We start from the raw sequence: 22,217 nt of genomic DNA, 5'->3' as shown, positions 1-22,217 counted from the left end.
CACACTACCAAAAAATAACATTAAAGGGATATCAAGATTAAGACACTTAGCAAAAGAATACTACAATAAAATCTTTAAAATAAAATACTCACCTACCACACTACCACCTACCACACTACCAGAACCTTTTAATTCAAAAATAATAAAAAGTTGGAATGAAGCAGAATTAATGGACACCTTAGGAGCTAGAATGAAATTCTTGCAACGATGGTTTATGGAACTATGTGAAAAGCATAAAGAAGAAATAAAAATGCAAAAAATATTAATAAAGAACTTAACATGTTGCAAAAATGAAACAGCACCCCAATTTGGTTGTACGGATAAGTATTACAAAAATAGAAAGAAATATAATAAAAAATATAGATCAAAATATAAATATAAAAAACCAAGAAGAAGGTACTATGTAAAAAATTACAAAACCAAAAGACCATATAGACCAAAAAGAAAACTAACAGAATGTACTTGTTATAATTGTGAAAAATTAGGACATATAGCTAGAGATTGTAAATTACCTAAAAATCCAAAGAAAAAACAAATATCAAAAATAATAATAGACGATGAAAAATATACACAAATAGAATACGTAGATCACCAAGCTAAAACATGATATAAAAAGGGTTAGAAGACATAAGTCATTAAACATGGTCAATGCAAATAGACATCATCTTAATAACACACGTGAGATACTTCTTGAAGTAACCTTAGTTCGTTATTATGGGAGATTTACCTTTAACTAACATATAAGACCATGTGAGCTATCAACAAGGAATCCAGTGTCTATCCCACACTGAAAAGGGGTGTCCAACTTGCCAAGGTAAGACCATGAACTTCTAGCTTATGTGGATCCACTAGCTAATGTCTATCTTATACAATCATCCTATGGGGGTACATAGGTATGAGATAAAGAGATTGCTTCTAGAAACCCGGCCTCTACTAACGGTAGGGCTTCCATCTCAATATCCTCTCGATGCTAAGGGCAAATCCCATGGAATACTCATTTTTCTTAACTTATCTTTATCATCCATGGAAAGGCACGTCATATTGCCAATCCAAGCTAAATCATATGTCTTCCATGGAAAGGTATAATTAAGTAACCAATCCAAGCTAGCTTTCATTAGAATAGCTCCTTAACTTTGATTCATTTTAGGTGAGAAGACCTTTCAACCTTACAATCATTTATGTGAGAAAACCTTTCACATTCATGCATGAGGTAGTTATGTGAGCAATCCGTTCACAATAATTAACCACAACAACAACATATGTGCTTTTACTCTCAAAGCAATCTACATCATATCTCATCAATTCTATAAGAACATACATAATTCCCTAGTTCACCTTTCATAGTTCAAAAACCCACGTTCAATCATCAATTTCTAGAAAACATAGGTTAAGCATGAGTTCATAGGGGTTCATCTTAAAATCATGAGATTATATCAATTCATGCATAAAAGTTCATAAATCAATTAAGTAAATCAACATTGAAAGGAACCCATGACATGGAAGAAAAATCCTAACTCAATTGGGGATTTCTAACTTTGTAAATTAGAGAATTTAGGAACTCCATGGAGGAAAGGGCTCCATGGATGAAAACTATCATACCTCAGTGCCAAAAGCTTGACTCCAATTGTGAAATTGGAGACTTGACTTGCAAACCCTAGCTTTCTTCTTCAACTTCTAGAGGGAGAACTATTTGAGAGGAAGACTTGTTCTTCTTTTATGAATTTGAGAGTGATTTTAAATTGGGGGAATTTGGGGTAAAAACGTTTATATAAGACTTTAGATGAAGCATAAAATGACACAGTATTAGGCTAGAATAATTACGAAAAGTCCCAATAGTGCCTAAGAAAATAAGTATCGACACCATCAACGATGGGTCCGTGGTTCCACCAACGGACCATCCTGGTTGATGGGTTCAGAGACCCTGACATTTGGACATTAAATGACGGGAACCACCCACGGACCGTAGCTCTAACAGTGGGTCGTGGGTCCCGATCGTGGGTCTCACTTGTTGACATTAGAATTCTCTAAGTCTGGGACTTACCTACGAGACCTATCTACGCCTCGTGCATTGGATGACGGGCCGTCCGGTTGAACCGTTGTAAAAGTATTGAAACTTAACATTTTTGGGAATTTGGGCACTTGTAAAATTACATACGTCCACTGCAAGTAGAGTCCTAAAGTCTTTGTATAACTACAAATCTTAGAGGATACATTACTGTTAGAATAGGATTAGGGTCAGGATACAAGGTATACTACTTCTATTCTAACTCTATTTCAGAAAAGACCAAACTTATGGATTGTGGATGCATTTTATGGTATGTTCTTGTAGATGACTACTTAAACCACGAGCATTTTGTCTCTTTTATGGTCCATAAATTTTTTTATGATCTGTGACTGATCTCTACTCCCAAGATTTTCCCATTTTGATCAGTTTCATATTTTGAGTTATTTCATCTGCATTATCTGATTTCTACACCCATTGATGAATTAAGACTTAGTAAATATTATTCACAGAAGCATAAACTTGGTTTGCCTCCCAATTAGCAGTTGATTTAATGTGCAATGTGACTTAGACGCTATATCTGTTTGTGGCTTTGTGAGATGGGTGGTTTCTAACATGGTACTTTTCCACTAATCTTTCATCCTCATTGTTTCCAAAAATTGTTTAATGTTTTTCCCCTTAACTTTGAAAGTTCGTAGCCTATCCTCTATTAGGAAGTTAACATCACCATATGTTGATGCACTCTCTACTTTGAATAAACCCAACCATTTGGATTTCAGCTTCCCAGGGAAGAGCTTGAATCTTGAGTTGAATAACAGGACTATATCATCAAATTGGAATTCCCTCTTCATAATCTTTTGTTCATGTAATTTATTTATATCCTCTTAATATAGTGTGACACTATCATAAGACTATAATCAAAATTCATCCAGTTTACTAAGTTGAGTCAACCTCATCTACATCCTTCCACTCGAAGTTTGACTTTTTCAAGGCCTAGATCCCTTATGCTATAGTTCAACGAGAAGATGAAAAGCTTTTCCACACACCATCTGATAAGGAAAACCATAATAAGATTCTTGAAAGTTTTTCTATAGGCCCACAAAACATTATTTGACAGTTTTTACCAGTTAGTTCAATTTGCATTACTAGTCTAGGACAAGATGCTCCTGATCTCGTTTAAAACTTCCACTTGATCACATCTACAGACTACAGATGATATGAGGTTTCCACCATATGCCTTACACCATACTTTTCTAACAAACTTGCAAAAAATTATAGTAGAAGTGAGATCTCTCGTCACTAGTAATAACTATTTATGTGTCCAATCTAGTGAAAATATTCTTGTTTAGGAATGCATCACACTCTTTTATTTATTATTAGGTAGAAAAACAACCTCCACCCTATTAGAAACATATTCCACAACAACTAGGATACATTGAATCATACGAAACTCACAAAGGGGCCCATAGTATCTAACCCCCAAACATCAAATATTTCCACCTCCATGACCATGTTTGGATGCATATCTTCCTTTTTGAAATAGAACCTTGACATTTGCATGGTCACATGCTTATCCATCAGATTTGCGTCATGTTAGATGGTGGGCCAACATAAGCACATTCTAATCATTTTTGCAGATATCCACATACCTCCGTAGTAGCTTCCAATCAGTGAATCATGACATACTTTCCAAATAAGTGTTATTCTTATTCAGATATATACCACCTAATCATGTTATCCACACATATATGAAATAGGTAAGGCTCATACCAGAAGTAGTGTCTATATGTTTTTAAAAAATTCTTCTTTTGATATTCACTTCTTCAATATTGAGGTTAGTCACCAAAAGTTAGTAATATTAGCATAGTAAGGTGCCATCACACAAGACACCGCTCCAAGACGCTCATTTTGAAAAGCATCATCAATTTCCAGATCTTCCTTTGGTCTTCCAGCTTCCTTTAGTCTTCCTGCTTCCTCAAGGCTCGAAAAGTGATCTGCCACTTGATTCTCCATGCCCTTTATATTATTGACTTCAAAGACAAATTCTTGCAATAGCCACCCAATGGATCGATCTTCGATACACATCCTTTTTCACCATCAAGTACGGAAGAGCTGCATGATCAGTGTAAACTATGGACTTGGACCCAAATATATACATGATATAAATTTTTCGAAGGATATAGTAGTAGTACTATAGATAACAATTATGTTTCAGTCACAATGTAGTTTGTCTAAGCACAAGTTAACATATTGCTAGCATAAAATATCGGGGTGGAGGATCTTGTTCACTCTGTACCGCAATACAACTCCAATAAAAGATCCATACGCATCGTACATAAGGTAAAGTAGAATGATCCCATCAAGAGTGATAATGGCCAATCTATCTTTTGATATCCTCAATCGGTTTTAGGTATTTCTTATTACACACAAAGTTTGCATGTTTCTCAAGAAGGTGCACATAATTACGAGTTGTACGTTGATGTTGAGATTGAGAGGTTGTCTGAAGAGAGATTTTTTGACATATATTAATCTAAACACCTTACTTTCTTGTGTTATTTGTTAAAGAACAATACATGATTCTTTTAAACTATTGGTCATAACTGTTGTCATCTTTGACTAATATACATTTTTTGATGTCATGAGGGTTATTCTCTTCGGCATTTTACAGGTTTTTGTTTTCTGATGAGGTCATAGCTAAAAAGTAATTATCTTGTTGAAAATGCAAAATTTATGTTTATGTTATTTTTGTTTAGGTTGGAGTAACTGCAGGGGGTGCACTTTTGATAGATAGAGCTGGTAGAAGAGTAGAAGACCCCTTCTAATGGTACTAATATATATATATATATATATATATAATATTCCTAATTCATGACAGTTTTAAAAGAAAAATTAAAACCCCTGAAAGTCACTAATTAATTATGTAAAATAATTTTTTCAGATGTCTGCCTCTGGCTTGCTTTAGGGAAGTCTACTAATTGCATTTTCATTGCTTTGCAAGGTAAATCAATTCCTTTCCCCGTTGAACTTGTTATTCAATTTGATAGTATTAATTGTTGTTTTGTTTTCTGACCCGGCTCGTTCTCTGGCACTAACTTTGGTCCCAAACCTGCATTTGTTGGTGTTTTGGTAAGATATTTCACTCTAGTGTTTAATTACAAATACGTACGCAATTAACATTACTCTATCTTACTTCACCTTTTTGTAGTTTTATAATATTATTGTAACTTTTCACACACCATCAATAATTATTGGTCTGCAAAAATTTGTCCTCTGAATAATCCCCAATAACATCTCTCTATCCATTTTGAAAATCTATATTTTGCCAACCAGTTGAGCCCTCTTGCCGTTTCATCTTCTTAGAGCTCTTAGTTATGTCCACAAATATGGGCCTCCTATTTGTGGTCTTTTCTCGAAAAGCTTTTTTTTGGTACTCTGGTGCAACACTTATGTGAGGAAATTCTCAAAAGTCATCTCTAAGCAGAGGCGGAGCTAGGCGGGGGTTCATGGGTTCGAACGAACGCAATAGTTTTTTCGTACATCTCGTATTTGTAGTAGAAAATTAGATAAATATATATATGCTTATTAACTTATGATTTCCTAATAAAATTGATTGACGGTTCAATAATAAGTAAGGACCGTGCAAATGCTTTTCACGCTAGAGTTGTGGGTTTGAACACCCCCCCCCACCACCCCCCGTCTCTTTTTAAAGGAAATTTAGAACCCCAACTCTTAATCTGGGCTCCGCCTCTGTCTCTAAGATTAGGAAAATCAGGAAAGTATTTATCATTCGTATCCATCTGAAAACTTCTGTTAAGTGAATCCATTTCGACTATTGCCATGTCTATCGGGATTTTCATGATGATATGGATTTAAATTAGGTCTACTTAAAGAAATTTCTTAATGTTGAAGGATTCGTGACGAGAGGTTTCAAATGGTCCCTCCCCCTCCCCTTTTGAACCCAATGAAGAAATAACCTTTATTCTTATTTAGATATAGTTGCCTAGTTTTCCATGGTATAGGTATTGATGGGATGTTATTAGAGAAGATTAGACTATGTGGTACCTCTCTTAGCTCTAGATAATTTTACTAATTCTAAAATTAGTGGTAGTGGTTGTTGGATTTTGGGTCTTTTCTCCTTTCTATGTAGGTAAATTAAAGTTTAATTTTGACTCCATTGTTACCCATATGCCTAATAATATGGTGCATATGTAATGAAACGACCCCAAAAATGCCCGAAAATGTGCTTCGGAAACACCTATAATTGTAATTTCCATATATCTCAAAATCCGTGCATGATTTCGGAAATTCGACTTCATATTCTTATTCAGGGGGTAAAATTGAGTGGGAAATGGGTCTAACCCGAATTTTAGAGCAACCGTATCAAAATTCGAAAATCGCAAAGAATGCGATTTTCAGGGTCAACTTTAAAGGGGCATATCTCTTAGCACACAAGGAACTGGAAGGGCCGCTACCTATTAAATTAAAGCCCTTCGAGTTAGCTTTCCAATGCAATTGGTTTCACCTCATTCCGAGTTAGGATGAAGGAGTTATGATCATTTTCGTAAAACCTGTCGGAGCAGAATTTCAATTTCCAGTAGCTAAAGTTACTGTAGCGGCTGGACGTTTTTCTTTTATAAAAAAGAGGATTGTCCCATACTTAGTTATATTTCTTTCTAGTTTCAAAACACTCTCTAAACCCTCTCCAAAATTCCACCAAGATCTTCAACCAAATTCAAACATCTCAAGTTTTAATTCCGGATTCAAGACTCAATCTCAAGCATCAATTCTCCATTCCAATCCTCATCAAGGATTCTCCAAAGTTGAGGTATGTGGGTTGATTGTGGAAACCTTCCTTTCCACAAGTCCAACCATTTATCCTCTATTTTTACTTCAAGTTTATGGATCCTTATGATCATTTATGAACTCTTGAATTATGGAATTACTACTACACATCCTATTATGGTCTATTTTTGCATATTATCATGAAATGAAATTATTATGTGATGTTTATGGTTTTCATGCTTCCATGATCAAATTATGAAGGTTGATATATATACATGTATGTTGTTGGTGGGCTGATTTATATGAATGTTGGAATTGGTTGGACTTAGTACTCTTGAAAGACATGATTTTATCTACATGAACAATAGCCCACCATGTGTTTGATAAAATGTCATTTATAGAATTCTTAGGAAATGGAAGGTCCAATGTACATCCTATGAGTCGGATGATTATATAATTATTGAAATGATGATGAAAGGGATACATGTATATGATTTTCTCTATAAAAGTGTTGTGAGTCGACCAAGCCTAGTACGGGGGGTAGTAGGCCCGTATAACCGTATCAAGGGGTTGGTACCTTGGTTGCCTAGTACGGGGGGTAGTAGGCCCGTATAACCATATCGAGGGGTTTGTACCTTGGTCCCTAGCTCGGGGGGTGGTAGGCCCGGGTAACCACATTGAGGGGTTTGTACCTCTTTCGCCTCTCCAAGGGGGTGGTAGGCCTTGGAAATACTATATTGATGGTCACTCACCACACATGTACTACGTCCCACTAAATATGATTCTTATGTAAGCGTCATTATATATATCATTTCTTTAATATGCTATCTATCGGGTATGATTATGCATTTTTTCTATGATGTCCATCTATTGTAGCATTGCATTGCATCCCATATACTTAGTACATTCAAACGTACTAACGCATACTCTATGCCTACATGATGTCACCATGTAGGGACCGGAGCACCGCTTGACCCTCCTCCTCCGCGTGGCTAATACGATTTCCTATCAAGGTTATTGGTGAGTCCTCCATTCCGGGGACGTTGCTCATGATCTTTTGCTATGTATAAGACTTTTCTTTTTAGTTATGTTTTGACTATGAGGGTGAGCCCAGTAGTTTGTCTTGGCCCCCGCTAAGTACTCATGTTTAGAGGTGGTGTTGGACAAGTTGTGTATTATGCTTGAGTTTGACTCATCTATGATATTTATGTATCATTTCTTCTTTTTTTCTCTCACTCCCTTAGTCCCGATTTCCCCCTTGATTATGCTTATCGCTTATGGTCATTTTAATTGCTTCCGCAACCAAGGATGTGTAATGATATGCTATGAGTCTTGTTTGGGGTTTCTTCGGGTTCCCCATTCGCCGGTCACGGCTCGGCCCTAGGCTTGGGTCGTGACATGTAAGACTTCTTTTGGGTCTTATTTTCATTATTCACAAGAGAAACATCACCAACCACAAAAGGAGAGAAAATTTGGAAAAATAGTACAAATTTTCGCTCTTCATTTTCAACCCTAGCAACCATCTTCAAATCATGATTCCCGCTTTGTTCCTTGTCTGGTTGAGGTTATTTTTGGAAAATATGTTCCTATCAACTTAATATTTGATTAGAAATTAGTAGAGGTAGATTTAGAGTCCTATAGCTCCAGATTTTAGCTCGTGAGCAGCAGTTGCATTTTTGTGATTTTACTCTTTTTTCTTCTCTAGTTCTTTGGAGCTATTTTGTAGTTATTTTTGTTTATTGTTTGACACTTATTTGGTGACAATTTTGGAGAACATATTTGTACCTCTTGTTGATTATAGTACAATTTTGGTGCCGTGGTTTTCACTCTTCAGCCCGAAGAGGTTTTCCCCGTAAATCTTGGTGTTTTGTAAGGGGATATAGTTTTACCTTGCTATATTTATTTTAGTGATATTCATGCTGCCCAAAGGTGGTTTGTGCTTGAATTTGTTTGTCTCCTCTTGATTAAAATTAAAGGAAAAGTTTAGTCTCGGATATTCTTTCATTATCGCCCTCTCGTGGACCTTAATTAGTGCTTGTCTTTTTCAATAAAGTGGTATCAAAGAATTATGTTATTTTTGATTGCCCATTTGAATAATGGATTCAAATATGAGAAAGATGGTGTGTTTGAATGGTAGTAATTATCATATTTGAAAAGGTAAGATGAAAGATCTTCTATTTGTCAAGAAAATACATCTACATGTGTTTGCTTCCAATAAACCTGAGTTTATGAATAATGAAGAAGAATTTGAGCACCTAAATGTTTGTGGCCATAGCAGACAATGAGTTGAAGATAATGTTTAAAATAAAGTGTGAATGAGACCCGCGCTAGATGTTTATGGGATAAGCTTGAGAAACTTTATGCTTCTAAGACTAGCAATAAAAAGTTGTTCCTACTAAAAAAATTGATGAATATTAGTATAAAGAGGGCAATCCTATTTCAGATCATATAAATGATTTTTAGGGTGCCCTTGACTAGCTGTCAGGAATGGGTGTATATTTTGATGAAGAAATATAAGGACTTTGGATTCTTAATACTCTACCAGACTCGTGAGAAATTCTTTGGTTTTCTTTAACTAATATTGTTCGTCGTGGTGTTGTAACAATGAAATATATGAAGAGTGGTATTTTAAATGAAGAGATGAGAAGAAGATCTTAGTCACGATCCAAAATATAACCTAGGTGTAGCATGACATATAGATCACCGAAAGGCCCTACACAAGTCACTTAGCATACATCATACAAGATAATAGAAAATAAAGATTTTGAAAGTAGCAATCTTACATCATAAAAAAGTTTGACAAAGAGGAAGTCTAACATAGTGTCAACATGCCATCTAAACATCAAAAGGAGTGGTTGGGGCGTAACCCATACACCACATACATCATCTTAAACTAGAAATACATAAAGAAAGTAAATGTATCTTGGTCCTCAAAACATGAGGACTCGACAACTCTTGAATGTGGTAGAATGATCAATGAGTGTGAAAGGTAGGAGTGTCGGACCCTACATTAGTGAAACAATTTAGGCATAAGTATGAATTAGTACAAGAAATATACTAAGTATGAGAGAATATACATAGGTTGACATGATGACATAAATAACTTAAACATGTAATGCATGACCAACATTTGAACATTTGGAGAATTTAAAGAAGTATCAACATATAACTCATAAAAATATTGTCAACACATTTAAAATAAGAAACATTAGAAAACTTTGAAGAAACATACTCGTTTTGTGGGATATTAGCTTTAACTGACAATAATACCATGAGATCTATGTCACAGAATCCCGTATATCCCTCATACCAAAATAAGGGGAGTCTACTTGCTAAGGTAGCATCCGTACACATCATCTTTTATTAAAGTGGATCCACTAGCTAGGTTATTAAGAAAATTATATGGGGCACGTAGTTAGAGACTAGAGATTGCTACTAGAGACTACCCTATTTGAGCCTCCACCTCAAATCCTCTCGGTGCTAAGTCTAAATCCCAATGAAATAGAAAAAACGTCAAATATCACTATAGAATAGGAAAGAAAATGATCAATACCAATCCACATCTTAAAATAAAAACATAGAATAGATCCTTATATTACAATCCAAGCATAGGTGAGATAATATTTCAACAATGTGAATCCATATGTGAGAAATACATTTCACAATCATGGTCATATTCCTATGTGAGAAAACCTAATACAAAAATATTTATACTTTCATCTAAATGCATATTATCATCATAAACATCTTTTTCATAAAATATACATAATCCTTCAAAATTCATTGTTCATGGGTTCATCATTTATTTATAGTTTAAAATAATGGATCATGTATGGGTTCATAGGATTTCAACTCAATATCATGTAATTACATTAATCATGCAAAAAATGATTGAAAACAACCATTGAAAAGAACCCATGGTGAATTAAGAAGAACCTTAGTTTAATCAATTGAATTGAATTGAGAAATTAAAAACCATCGGGACCCCTTGGAGGAATGGAATCCATGGGTGAATACCCATATAACTTGCTACTCAAAGCCCAAGATGAATGGTGAATTGAAGACCTTGGAGTGACCCCTAGCTTCTTCTTCTTCCTTAGGTTCAGAGGGAATAAGAGAGGATGAATTTCATTGGGTTTCGGGGAAAATAGGTGAATGGGTTTGATATGAGTAGATTTAGGACGTAAAGTCTTTATATAGGGCTTAGGATAGAGGCCAAAATGACATAGCATAGGCTTAAACCATTTAGGAAGAGACCCAAAAACTCCTTAAAAATAACTACCGAACCCGTCTACGGCTTGGACTGTCTTTCTACGACCATCCCGGTCAACCGTTGAAAAGTTCAAAAGCCTTAATATTGACCAACTTTAGACAATACTTGTCTACGATCTATAGACCCCAACCGTAAAAATCAAATTTGACCATTAAAATTTCACTAAGTCCGGGACCTTCCTATGAGACATATCTATGACCCGTAGACCATTCGAAGAACTGTCCTGTTCACTCATTGAAATGTTCAAAAATTTGATTTTTTCAAAAATAATTTTATCTCTTTCTACGAGACTGGTCTACGATCTGTAGAAAGTTCTACGAATGGTAGACTTGTCTCATACACCTGAACTAGTAGACAAAATTTATGCAACCTTTTTCCTTCTCGAAATATGAGGTGTTCAATCTTAAGGCGCATCTTCTTTAGTTTCTCACTATGATGTTTTGGTTACTGAAGAAAAGAGAAAAGTAAGTTCAAAGTTCAGAATGACAGAACTAAAAGTAGAAGTAAGTCAAAGTCTAAATACAAGAATATTACACGTGACTATTCCATAAGAATTGACATATCAAGAAATATTATTATATGTACAAGAGAGATATGAGACAACAAAATAAAGATGATTATATTGAAATTTGACTTGCTATTATTTCTAAGGATGATATTCTTGTTGCTTGTGGTGAAAATGCCATTAATCTTGTTTATAATGAGTCTAGCTAGTTTGTGGATTCTGGTGCTACTTCACATGTGATGCCAAAGAAGAAATTATTTTCTTTTTACACTACATGTAAATTTGGAATGTAGAAAATGGACAATGATAATGAGGTTGAGGTACTTGGCATTAACACAGTTTGCTTGGAAAGTAACAAGAGTTCGAGACTGGTTTGAGACTAGTTCTCGACAAAGTTAAGTGTGCTCTAGATGTTTTCTTGAACTTAATTTCTGTAGGAAACCTTGATAATGAGGGTTATGTTAACACCCTTGGTAAGCTTACCGGGGGTTTAATGGTTGTGGCTTGAGGTGACAAGTTATCTATCTTGCATGTATTACACGGTTGCTTAGTAAACTTAGTGGAGAATGATACATCATCAGAGTTATGACATAGAAGACTAAGTTATATGATCGAGACGGATATTGATAGTTTGTCTATGAAGAATTTGATTTCTGGACTGAAATAAGAAAAGTTGAAGAAATGTGTTCATTGCTTAACCAGTAACCATGAAAAAAGTTATATTTCAAAGTCATCCTCCTTCAACAAGGCTTGATTTGCTAGAGTGTTGGTAATTTTTTATTTGTGTGGTCCTTTTAAAGTAAGGTCTCATGGTGGTGCACTTTACTTTGTGATTTTAAATGATGATCATTTTTACAAACTCTGGATATTCTTTTTGAAGCCCAAGGATCAAACATGGAATAAATTGAAATGCATCTGCATAGATAATGGTAATGAATATACTATTCCTTTAGATAAATATTGTACAAAACTGGGTCTTCGACATCAGAAAACTCCTCCAAAGACTTCTCAACTAAATGGTTTAGCAAAGAGGATGAAGAAAACTCTAGTTGAGAGGATTATATGTTTGCTTTCAAATGCTAAGCTGTCAGATTTGTTTTGGATAGAAGCACTTAATATTGTTACATGTATTATCAATTTATCTCTTACTATTTCTTTGAATGATGTTATCCTGAAGAGAGTTTTTTCTGATAAGAATATCTCTTATGATCCTCTTAAAGTAGGTATAAAGCCTTTGTGCATGTTCTTAAGGATAAAAGGTCAAAGTTGAATCTTAACACTAGGTACTGTATTTTTTATTGGCTATGGTGAAGACAGATTTGACTGTCATTTCTATGATCCAGTTGAGAAGAAACTTGTTAGAATACGTAGTGTTGTGTTCTTTGAAGACCAAACAATTGAAGACCTTCACAAAGCTGAGAAAGTTAATTATCAAAGAAGTGAGAGCTTAATTGATATTGATCAAGCTCTTTTGACTATTGCACCTGGAAAAAAAAACTTCAAAACGATGAAAATCAAGTTTATAATGAAGATGATGATCATATTCCCAATGGCCAGTATGATGTTAATGCTCAAGTGTAAGATGATGTAGTTGGTCATCAACGAACAATTATTGATGCTCCAGAGAGTTCTCTCAGAAGATTTACTAGAGTCAAAACACCTTCATCTATTTATTCTCTCAATGAGTATGTAGTATTGACCGACGTGGGAGAACCTGAGAGTCTTGATGAGGTCATGAAAAGTTAAGAAAATGAAAGGTGGTTTGATACTATGAAAGATGAAGTCTTCTCTACATGATAATCATGTCTTTGATTTGGTGAAGCTCTCTGAAGACAAAAAATACTTTGAAAATAGCTTAGTTATGAGGGTGAAACATGAAAATGGCAACCCAGTTCCATGGTACACAGTTATTTAGTTGTGAAATAATTTAACAAAAAAAGGAGAGGTGATTTTGATGAGATATTATCTACGTTGTGAAGATTTCAGCCATTCACGTAGTTCTAGGATTCGTTGCAAGTCTGTATTTAGAGGTCGAGCAAAAGATTGTTAAACCTATTTTTCTCCTTGGTGACATAGATGAAGAAACTTATATGGAGAAGCCGAAAAGTTTTGAAGTCAAGGAAAAAAAGAATTATGTTTTCAAAATGAAGAGGAGCTTGTATGGGTCTAAAACAAGCTCCCAAGAAGTGGTACAAAATATTTAGTTCCTTTATGAGTCAATATGGCTTCAAGAAGACTTCTTCAGACCATTGTGGTTTTGCAAAAAAAAATTCTTTGGCGTTTACCTTATCATTGTTTTGCTTTATGTTAATGACATGCTTGTTGCTTGTCATAATACTTACATTATTAAAAGGTTGAATCAAGAGTTGAATAAGTTTTTTGCTATGAAAGACTTGGGACAAGCAAGACATATTCTTGGTATGCAGATTGTCTATGACACAGAGGCCAAGAAGTTGTGGTTATTACAAGAAAATTACGTTCAGAAAGTATTTTGTACGTTCAACATGGACAAAGCTAAGGTTCTCAGTACACCTTTAGCTATGTACTTTAAATTAAACACGAAATAACATCCTTCCAATGATGATGACAAGGAAGATATGCAGAAATTTTATTAAGATTCAACCATTGGTAGTTTGATGTATGCAGTGGTTTGTACAAGACCCGTTATTTCTCATGCTATTGGTATTGTTAGTTGTTTTCTTTCGAATCTAGGAAGAGAGCATTCAAATGTTGTCAAATGAATTATGAGATATCTTTGTGGCACTTCTAGTCTGAGTTTCTGTTTTGGGACATGAAAATCTATTCTTTATGGTTATAGTGATTTAGGCATAGTTGCTGATGTTGATATTTGTAATTCCATTGTAGACAATTTGATACCTTTGTGGGGGAAGTTGCATCTTGGCGATCTAGGTTTCAAAATGTTTTGATCTATCTACTATAGAAGCTGAGGTTATTTTTGTTGTTGAATCTTGTAAAGAGTTGCTTTTGGTGAAGATATTTTTGGGAGAACTTGATTGTGTTCAAGAGAAGTACGTGCTTTATTGAGACATTCAAAGAGCTATTTACCTTGGCAAGAATTCTAAATTTTATGGCCAGTCTAATTTATTGATGTGAGATACCATTGAAATCGAGATGTAATGTATTCTAAGTTGCTTGAACTTGAAAAGATTCATACGGATGATAATGGTACCAACATGATGACTAAAGATTTTCCAAGAGGAAAGTTTGAAGAATATTGCATGATCGCCAGAATGGTGGTCTTTTCCACATAGTCGGGAGGGGGAGAATTATTGGATTTTGGGTATTTTCCCTTCCTACATGGATAAATAAAAGCCCGATTTGGATCAGTTCACTTTTACCCAAATGCCTTTTAATATGGTGCATAAGTAAGACTTCTTTTAGGTTTTGTTTTAATTAGTCACAAGAGAAAGATCAGCAACCACAAAAAGAGAGAAAAGTGATTATTGTGGTTTAGTGTTATCTTGTAGTATTGTTGCTCATTGTTTGAAACTTATTTGGTGAAAACTTTTGAGAACATATTTGTATCTTTTGTTGATTATAGTGGAGTTTTGGTACCAAAAATTTTACTCTTCACTCCGAAGATGTTTTCCACCTAAATCTTGGTGTCTCGTATTATGATTTAGTTTTGCCTTACTATATGTATTCTGGTGATAGGCTTTCAGCCCCAAACTTGGTTCGTGCTTGAATTTTTTTGTCTCCTCTGTGAATGAAATAGAAGGAAAAATTTAGACTTAGGTATTCTTCCACTATCACAATGTCACGCACCTTAGTTAGTGCTTGGCTTTCCCAAATGTTGCAGAAGCTTAGGTTGAACAAAGGAAAGACCCTCCCCCCTTTGGATTGGCTGTATTATTAGTGTAATGAATTTTAAGATCGTTATGAATTATGTCAGTATCGTAAGCACTAGGGACATAGGGACAAATATTAATGTTGACAAGCAAAAAGATTTTGGAGTATGAAAAAACTATACGAAAAGAAAAAAAATTTGAGTCATCTAATAAACCAAAGCACCAGTCAACAGTTACTAAAGAAAAATGAAAAAGTTGATAAGGAACAATTTATATATTGTCACGATCCAGACCATCGTAAGCGACACCACACTAACTCTCTAGTGGGAGAACCGTTACTATAACCCAACTAACCAAATTAACAAAAACTAAAGCATTTGAAGATAAGAAAGCATGTTTGAATGTCTAAAGGAAAAATAGGGAGTTCACATAAACTCCGAAGTCTAACGAAACAATTGTGGAAATAATACCTAGAACCTGAAAGTCAATGTACCAAAACATCTAATTCAACAAGTCTAAGAAAACGGGTGCAACCAAAACTAAACATAGGAATATCTAAAGTACTAGTCTAAGTCCAAATAGAAATGGACTAAACATAACGAGAACGCATGGAAGCCTGGAAGAACTAGCTCACCTGTGAATTCGATGTTGATCACTGATCTCCTAAACAAGGTCTTTCAATAGCTGCCTGAAGAAGCCCTGTACTCAACAAAGAAATAGCAAGTGCAGTATCAGTACACAACCACAGTGTACTGGTAGGATCACTCGACTATTCCAATAGTGAAACATACATAAGCAGTTGCAACATAGTAAACACGCATTTACCGAGCATATACAATATCAGTCATCTTATCAGAAGCAATGTACAATTCTAGATTCTCAATAATATGCATATATAACAAGTCATTGGTCCTCTCATGGAACCATACCCAAACTGTTAGTGTACCAGATCGTGGCACCTGTTCCAAGTTAGTGTGTCTGATCGTGATACCCGTTCCAATAAGTATGTCAATATATGACATCTGATCCAGTTAGTGTGTCGGAACGTGACACCCGCTCCATTCAACATATCACAATTACAATCACCATATATATTCTCACAATCATACAATCAAGTGTTGATTCATGGCATACAATCATTCGTACATACTCATTTGCAATAGGTGCGATCAACAATGCAACATTCGCATACATACATGCATTACAATGAAGCAATCACTAACATACATCACATAAACATGAAATCATAACCATCACCTACCTTGAACAAAGCTTGAACATTAAGAAACTTTATTCTTCCCTTTCCAAATTATTTCCGCTTGTTCTTAGTCTACAAACAATCAATATAATGCGAGGATCAATAAATGAGACCTAATTACCCATATTATAATCAATAATATCAAACCTAGGCCAAACACTTGATCCCCATACCCAGTTTAGGGATTCTTCCACCATAAATTCCAGATCAAAACCCTCTCTCATCGATAATTATCCAAGAAACTAAGTTCTACCGATTGAAAAATGTATTCAGGTAGAAAAAACCTTAGCTTTTGTTCTAGAAGAGGTGGAAACCTTCAAGAAATATCCCTGGGTCGTTCCTTAGCTCTCAAGATCGAATGTTGCAGAATAATAATGTTTTGGAGTTTATTTCCATCTTGAGTCGCGTCTGTCCCACTGTGGCGGACCTTATCCCTCACCTTGGTGGGTATAATCTAGCCTTGGCAGCTTGTACAAAGATAGAGAGTTAAATTCAGAGTTTCAAACCCCCATTTCACAACACACATTCAACCCATGACACACAAAAAATACCCATTCACGCTATGATCAGTTTCGGGAGTTCTACTCGCTTGAATTCGATTCTATAAAGTTGTACATGTTCCTTAACATCTTAGCTATCTACTCGTATGCTCAAATTCATAAATAGATCTCTCATTTGTTACCTGATATCCCTAGACATCACTAACTTTGATTTCATCCCAATCTTGACTAGGTTAGGAAATTCCAAGTTACTACCAAAAAGCTTTCTGACCCAATTCTTTCCCTATTGGCTTTTCCCTAACAACAAAATCAGGTCATTACAATAGATACCAATTTACCTATCACTCATACCTGAGTGATCAACTAGGAAAGACTGCCTAAAGTAAGAGTAGAGTAGTACCTGAATCGTCGAACAACTGGGGATACTTGTCTCGCATATCCTTCCCGATTTCCGAAGTGGCTTCCTCAACCGAACGATGCTTCCATTGAACTTTCAATGACTTAATCTCCTTGGTCCTCAACTTTTGGACATCAGGATCAAGAATTGCAATCGATTCCTCATCATATTGAAGGTTCTTGTCTAACACGACTGAGTCTCATTTTATGATGTAATCCCCGTCACCATGAAAGCTCTTTAACATGGACACATGAAATACCGGATGAACTCCTGATAAGTAAGGAGGTAAAGCCAACCTATATGCCACTGGCCCTACACGATCAAAAACATAAAATGGTCCAATGTATCGAGGACTAAGCTTGCCCTTTTTGCTGAATCTCATTACCTCTTTCATGGGTGATACCTTAAGAAGAATGTTCTCACCAGTCTGAAATGCCATGTCTCTTACCTTATGGTTTTCATACTTTTTCTGTTTACTTTGGGCTGCTAGGAGCTTAGTTGGATGCTTCTTACTTTATCGTGAGCATCTATGACCAAGTCAACCCCCAAAGGTTTCACATCTCCAGCCTCAAACCATCATATGGGTGATCTACATCCTCTCTAATAAAGTGCCTCAAATGGTGTCATATCATTGATAGAGTGGTAACTATTATAAGAGAACTCACACAAAGGTAAAAAAACATTATCCCAATGTCCTTCAAAGTCGATCACATATGCTCTCAACATGTCCTCTAACACTTGAATAGTCCTTTCTGACTGCCCGTCTATTTGCGGATGCAGGGTTGTGCTAAACGTGAGTTGTGTACCCAACTCCTCATGCAATTTTCCCCAAAACTTGGATGTGAATTGCGTACCACGGTCTGAGCTGATAGAAAGGGGCACCTCGTGCAATCTTATTATCTCTTTTACATACACCTTAGCCAATTGCTGAGCATTATAGTTTGTTCTGACCGAAATAAAATGGGCTGACTTAGTTAATCGATCAACCACTACCCAAATAGTATCATACTTTCCCAATTTCTTGGGAAGACCAACCACGAAATTCATAGCTATCCTTTGCCACTTCCATTCCGGAATTGGTATTCTTTGAAGTAAACCGGCAGGCTTATGGTGTTCATATTTTACTTGTTGGCAATTTTGACACTTAGCCACAAACTCCTCTATATCTTTCTTCATGTCAAGCCACCAATAAATTTGCTTCAAATCTCGGTACATCTTAGTCACACCCGGATGAATGGAATACTTCAAACCATGGGGTTTTTTCAATAAACTCTGAATTAAGGCGCCCACTCTAGGAACAAAAATTCTTCCTTTAAAATTGAGCACACCCCCCGCATCAAGAACCATATCTTGTGCTTTACCAATCACTGCTTTCTTTCTAAGCTCATTCAAATTCTCATCCTCAAATTGTTTGGCCTTGATCTCCTCAATGAAGATTGCCCTAACCTCAATGCTGGCTAACACCTCACTTTTTTATGAGATTCCAAACTGCGTGAACTTAGACTCCAAATGTTGAATTTCCTAAGCCAAAGGTGGCTTGGTTACACTCAAGCAAGCTAGACTACCCATACTCACCTCCTTTCGCCTTAATGCATCTGCCACCACGTTAGCCTTACCCGAATGGTATTGGATGGTCACATCATAGTGTTTGAGTAACTCCATCCACCTTCGCTGTCTCAGATTTAGATCTTTTTGAGTGAATACATGTTGTAGGCTACGACGGTCAGTAAATACCTCACACTTGACTCCGTAAAGATAATGCCGCCAGATCTTAAGAGCAAACAATACCACTCCCAACTCCAAATCATGTGTTGGGTAATTTCACTCATGAACTTTCAACTGCCGTGATGCATAAGCTATGACATTCTTATCCTGCATCAACATCGCACCAAAACCTAAATGTGAAGCATCACAATAAAAAATAAAATTTTTACCTTCAACTGGTAGTGTGCTATAATAGGTGTTGTGGTCAAGAGAGTTTTGAGCCTCTAAAAGCTCTCCTCACATTTTTCAGTCCATTCAAAAGGTACCTCCTTTTTTGTCAACCTTGTCATGATGTGTGGCAATGGAAGCGAAGTTCTTCACAAATCGACGATAATAACTGGCAAGGTCCACAAAACTCCTAATTTCAGTCACAAAACTTGGTTGAACCCAAACTACATGCCCCAAAAAGGCAACCTAAGTGAACCAAAATTCACACTTAGAAATATTGCATACAACTTTTGTTTCTCAAGAACGCCCAGAACAATACGAAGATGGTCGGCATGCTCTTTCTCTCTTTTCGAATAAACCAAAATGTCATCAATAAACACTATCGCAAACGAATCAATAAACGGTTTGAACACACCATTCATCAAACTCATGAAGGTTGCAGGCGCATTTTTCAATCCAAATGATATCACTAGAAACTCGTAGTGCCCATAACGGGACCTAAATGCCATTTTTGGTATTTCCTTAGGCCTAATCTTTAATTGATGATAGCCAGACCTTAGATCAATGTTAGAGAAAATGGATGCACCCTGCAACTGGTCAAAACGATCATCTATGAGGCAATGGATACTTATTTCGAATGGTGACTTTATTCAATTGTCGATAGTCTATGCACATTCTCATACTACCATCCTTTTTCTTAACAAACAAGACATGAGCACCCTACAGGGAAGCACTAGGACGAATGAAACCTTTATCAAGAAGTTCTTGGATTAGAGCCTTAAGCTCTCTTAATTATGCCGGAGCCTTACGATAATGAGGGATGCAAATGGAACGACTACCAGGTTCCAAATCAATGAAAAAAACTATATCTCTATCCGGAGGTATACCAGGAAAATCAGTAGGAAACACTTCTCTAAATTTTGACACCACAAAATTAAACTCGATAGAGGGAGACTCAACCTCAACATCCCGAATGTGAGCTAAAATAAGCCAAATAACCCTGCCCCACCAGTTTCCTAGGCCGAATGTAGGATATGATCTTAGCTGTCTTAGGCTTGTACACCCCTTTCCCACTTTAACTTTTCCCTACCGGGATCTCTAGAGTCACAGACTTAATATTACAATTAAGCACCCCATAATAGAAGGACAACCAAGTCATGCCTATGATTGTATCGAAGTCAGCCATATCCTAAATAACCAAATCAACATAAGTCTGAAAACCCATAAACAAGATAGGACAAACACGATAGACATTGTTGACTATGACAGACTCTCCAACTAATGTAAAAACATGGATGAGTGCATCAAGTACATCACAAATCATATCAAATCCCAAGGGAAACTGAACGGACACATAAGAATAAGTAGAACCCGGATCAAATAATAGTTTAGCCATCCGGTCACATATAAGAATAGTACTTGTGATCACTGCATCAGAAGACTCTACCTCGCTCTTGCTCGGAAAGGCATAACACTGAGCCTTGTCATCTTGACGAGCAACTTCCCCGCCTGGTTGTGTCGTACCTCTGCCTTCATTACCATTTCCCTGACCTCCACGGCTTTGTTAATTTCCTCCTAACCCAACTTGTGGACGTCCTCGACCATTATTATCATTTCCCGTAGGCACCGCTTCTCTAGTCTAGTGTTGCGAGTGGTCCAACATGCATGGGTGGGGACAATATCTCCTCATATGTCTAGGTTCTCCACAGTTATAACAAGTGCGATCAAAAGATGGCTTGTTGCCCGCTAAAGGTGCGGCTCCCTAGCTATCCTGAATAAAATTTTGATGTGGAGTTCCCGAATAATTACCTGTATAAGTGGGCAAAACGGACTAAATTGGTCGGGCTGCAGGTGCCAGCCTCGCTGAACCTCTGGAGTAGGAACCCTGAAAGTTACATGTGTTGTTAGCCTTCTTAGCTAATGAATTAGCTTGACTGTCTTACCTCACCCCCTCCACTTTTTTCACAAAATTTGTTACATCATTAAAACTTTTTCCTGCATAAGTCATGTGCACAGACAATACATGAAGCTCAAAATTCAGCCCCTTAACAAATAGATAGATTCTCTCTTCCTCAGTAGTTACCAATTGTGTAGCATATCTAGACAAAGCATGAAACTTAGCCTCATAAGCATCCACAGACATACCACCTTGCTCCAAAGACATGAACTCATCTTTCTTACGATCTCTCAAGGTCCGGGGCATATACTTTTCCAAGAACAGAGCATGAAACTGGGTCCAAGTAAGTGAGGGTAAAGCTGAAGATCTACATTCCACATATGTTCTCCACCACTGTTTAGCCTCCCCCTGAAATTGGAAAGTCACAAACTCTACTCCATGCTGATGGATAATTCCCAACTTATTAAGCCTCTCATAACAATCTAGGATGAACTCATAGGCGTCCTCACTCTCAGAACCATGGAACACAAGAGACTTTAATTTCAGAAACTTAGTCAACATCTCATGCTCATTACCAGTCATTATGGGACCCAACAAATGACGGAAGAAGGCATCAGTACCTAATGTTGCATCACCTTTTGGACTAGTAACAATAATGGGGAGGTTGGTTATGGGTTGAGTAGCTTGCATTGCTGGAGGGAGTCCAGGACCAACCAATCATTTCAGAATCGACATGATCTGTTGAGCTAACACTAGGTCTAAGGGAGGAACGTCGGTATTCCTAGCCGGTGCATCCTCTTCTTGTCAAACATCCCCTTCGTCCTAAATCTCCACATTCTCTCCTACCTCTTTATGATGCGGG

The 22,217-nt window shown here is 36.4% G+C and overlaps 1 protein-coding gene across 1 annotated transcript; it reads right to left on the bottom strand.

Moving 5' to 3' along the window:
* Positions 1 to 16,023: 16,023 nt before the first annotated feature.
* LOC125839168 (uncharacterized) lies at positions 16,024 to 21,937 on the bottom strand. Its single transcript, XM_049518139.1, has 6 exons — positions 21,604 to 21,937; positions 21,402 to 21,453; positions 21,268 to 21,343; positions 19,818 to 20,045; positions 19,557 to 19,704; positions 16,024 to 16,070 (listed from the first exon to the last, which is right to left on the bottom strand). The coding sequence occupies exons 1-6, from the start codon at positions 21,935 to 21,937 to the stop codon at positions 16,024 to 16,026; spliced, it is 885 nt and encodes a 294-aa protein (XP_049374096.1).
* Positions 21,938 to 22,217: the final 280 nt, after the last annotated feature.

Source organism: Solanum verrucosum, unplaced genomic scaffold (assembly GCF_900185275.1).
Source record: "Solanum verrucosum unplaced genomic scaffold, falcon-dt-bn FXZP01000167.1, whole genome shotgun sequence".
NCBI classification, from domain to species: domain Eukaryota; kingdom Viridiplantae; phylum Streptophyta; class Magnoliopsida; order Solanales; family Solanaceae; genus Solanum; species Solanum verrucosum.
This window is presented reverse-complemented; position numbering and strand designations above follow the sequence as displayed.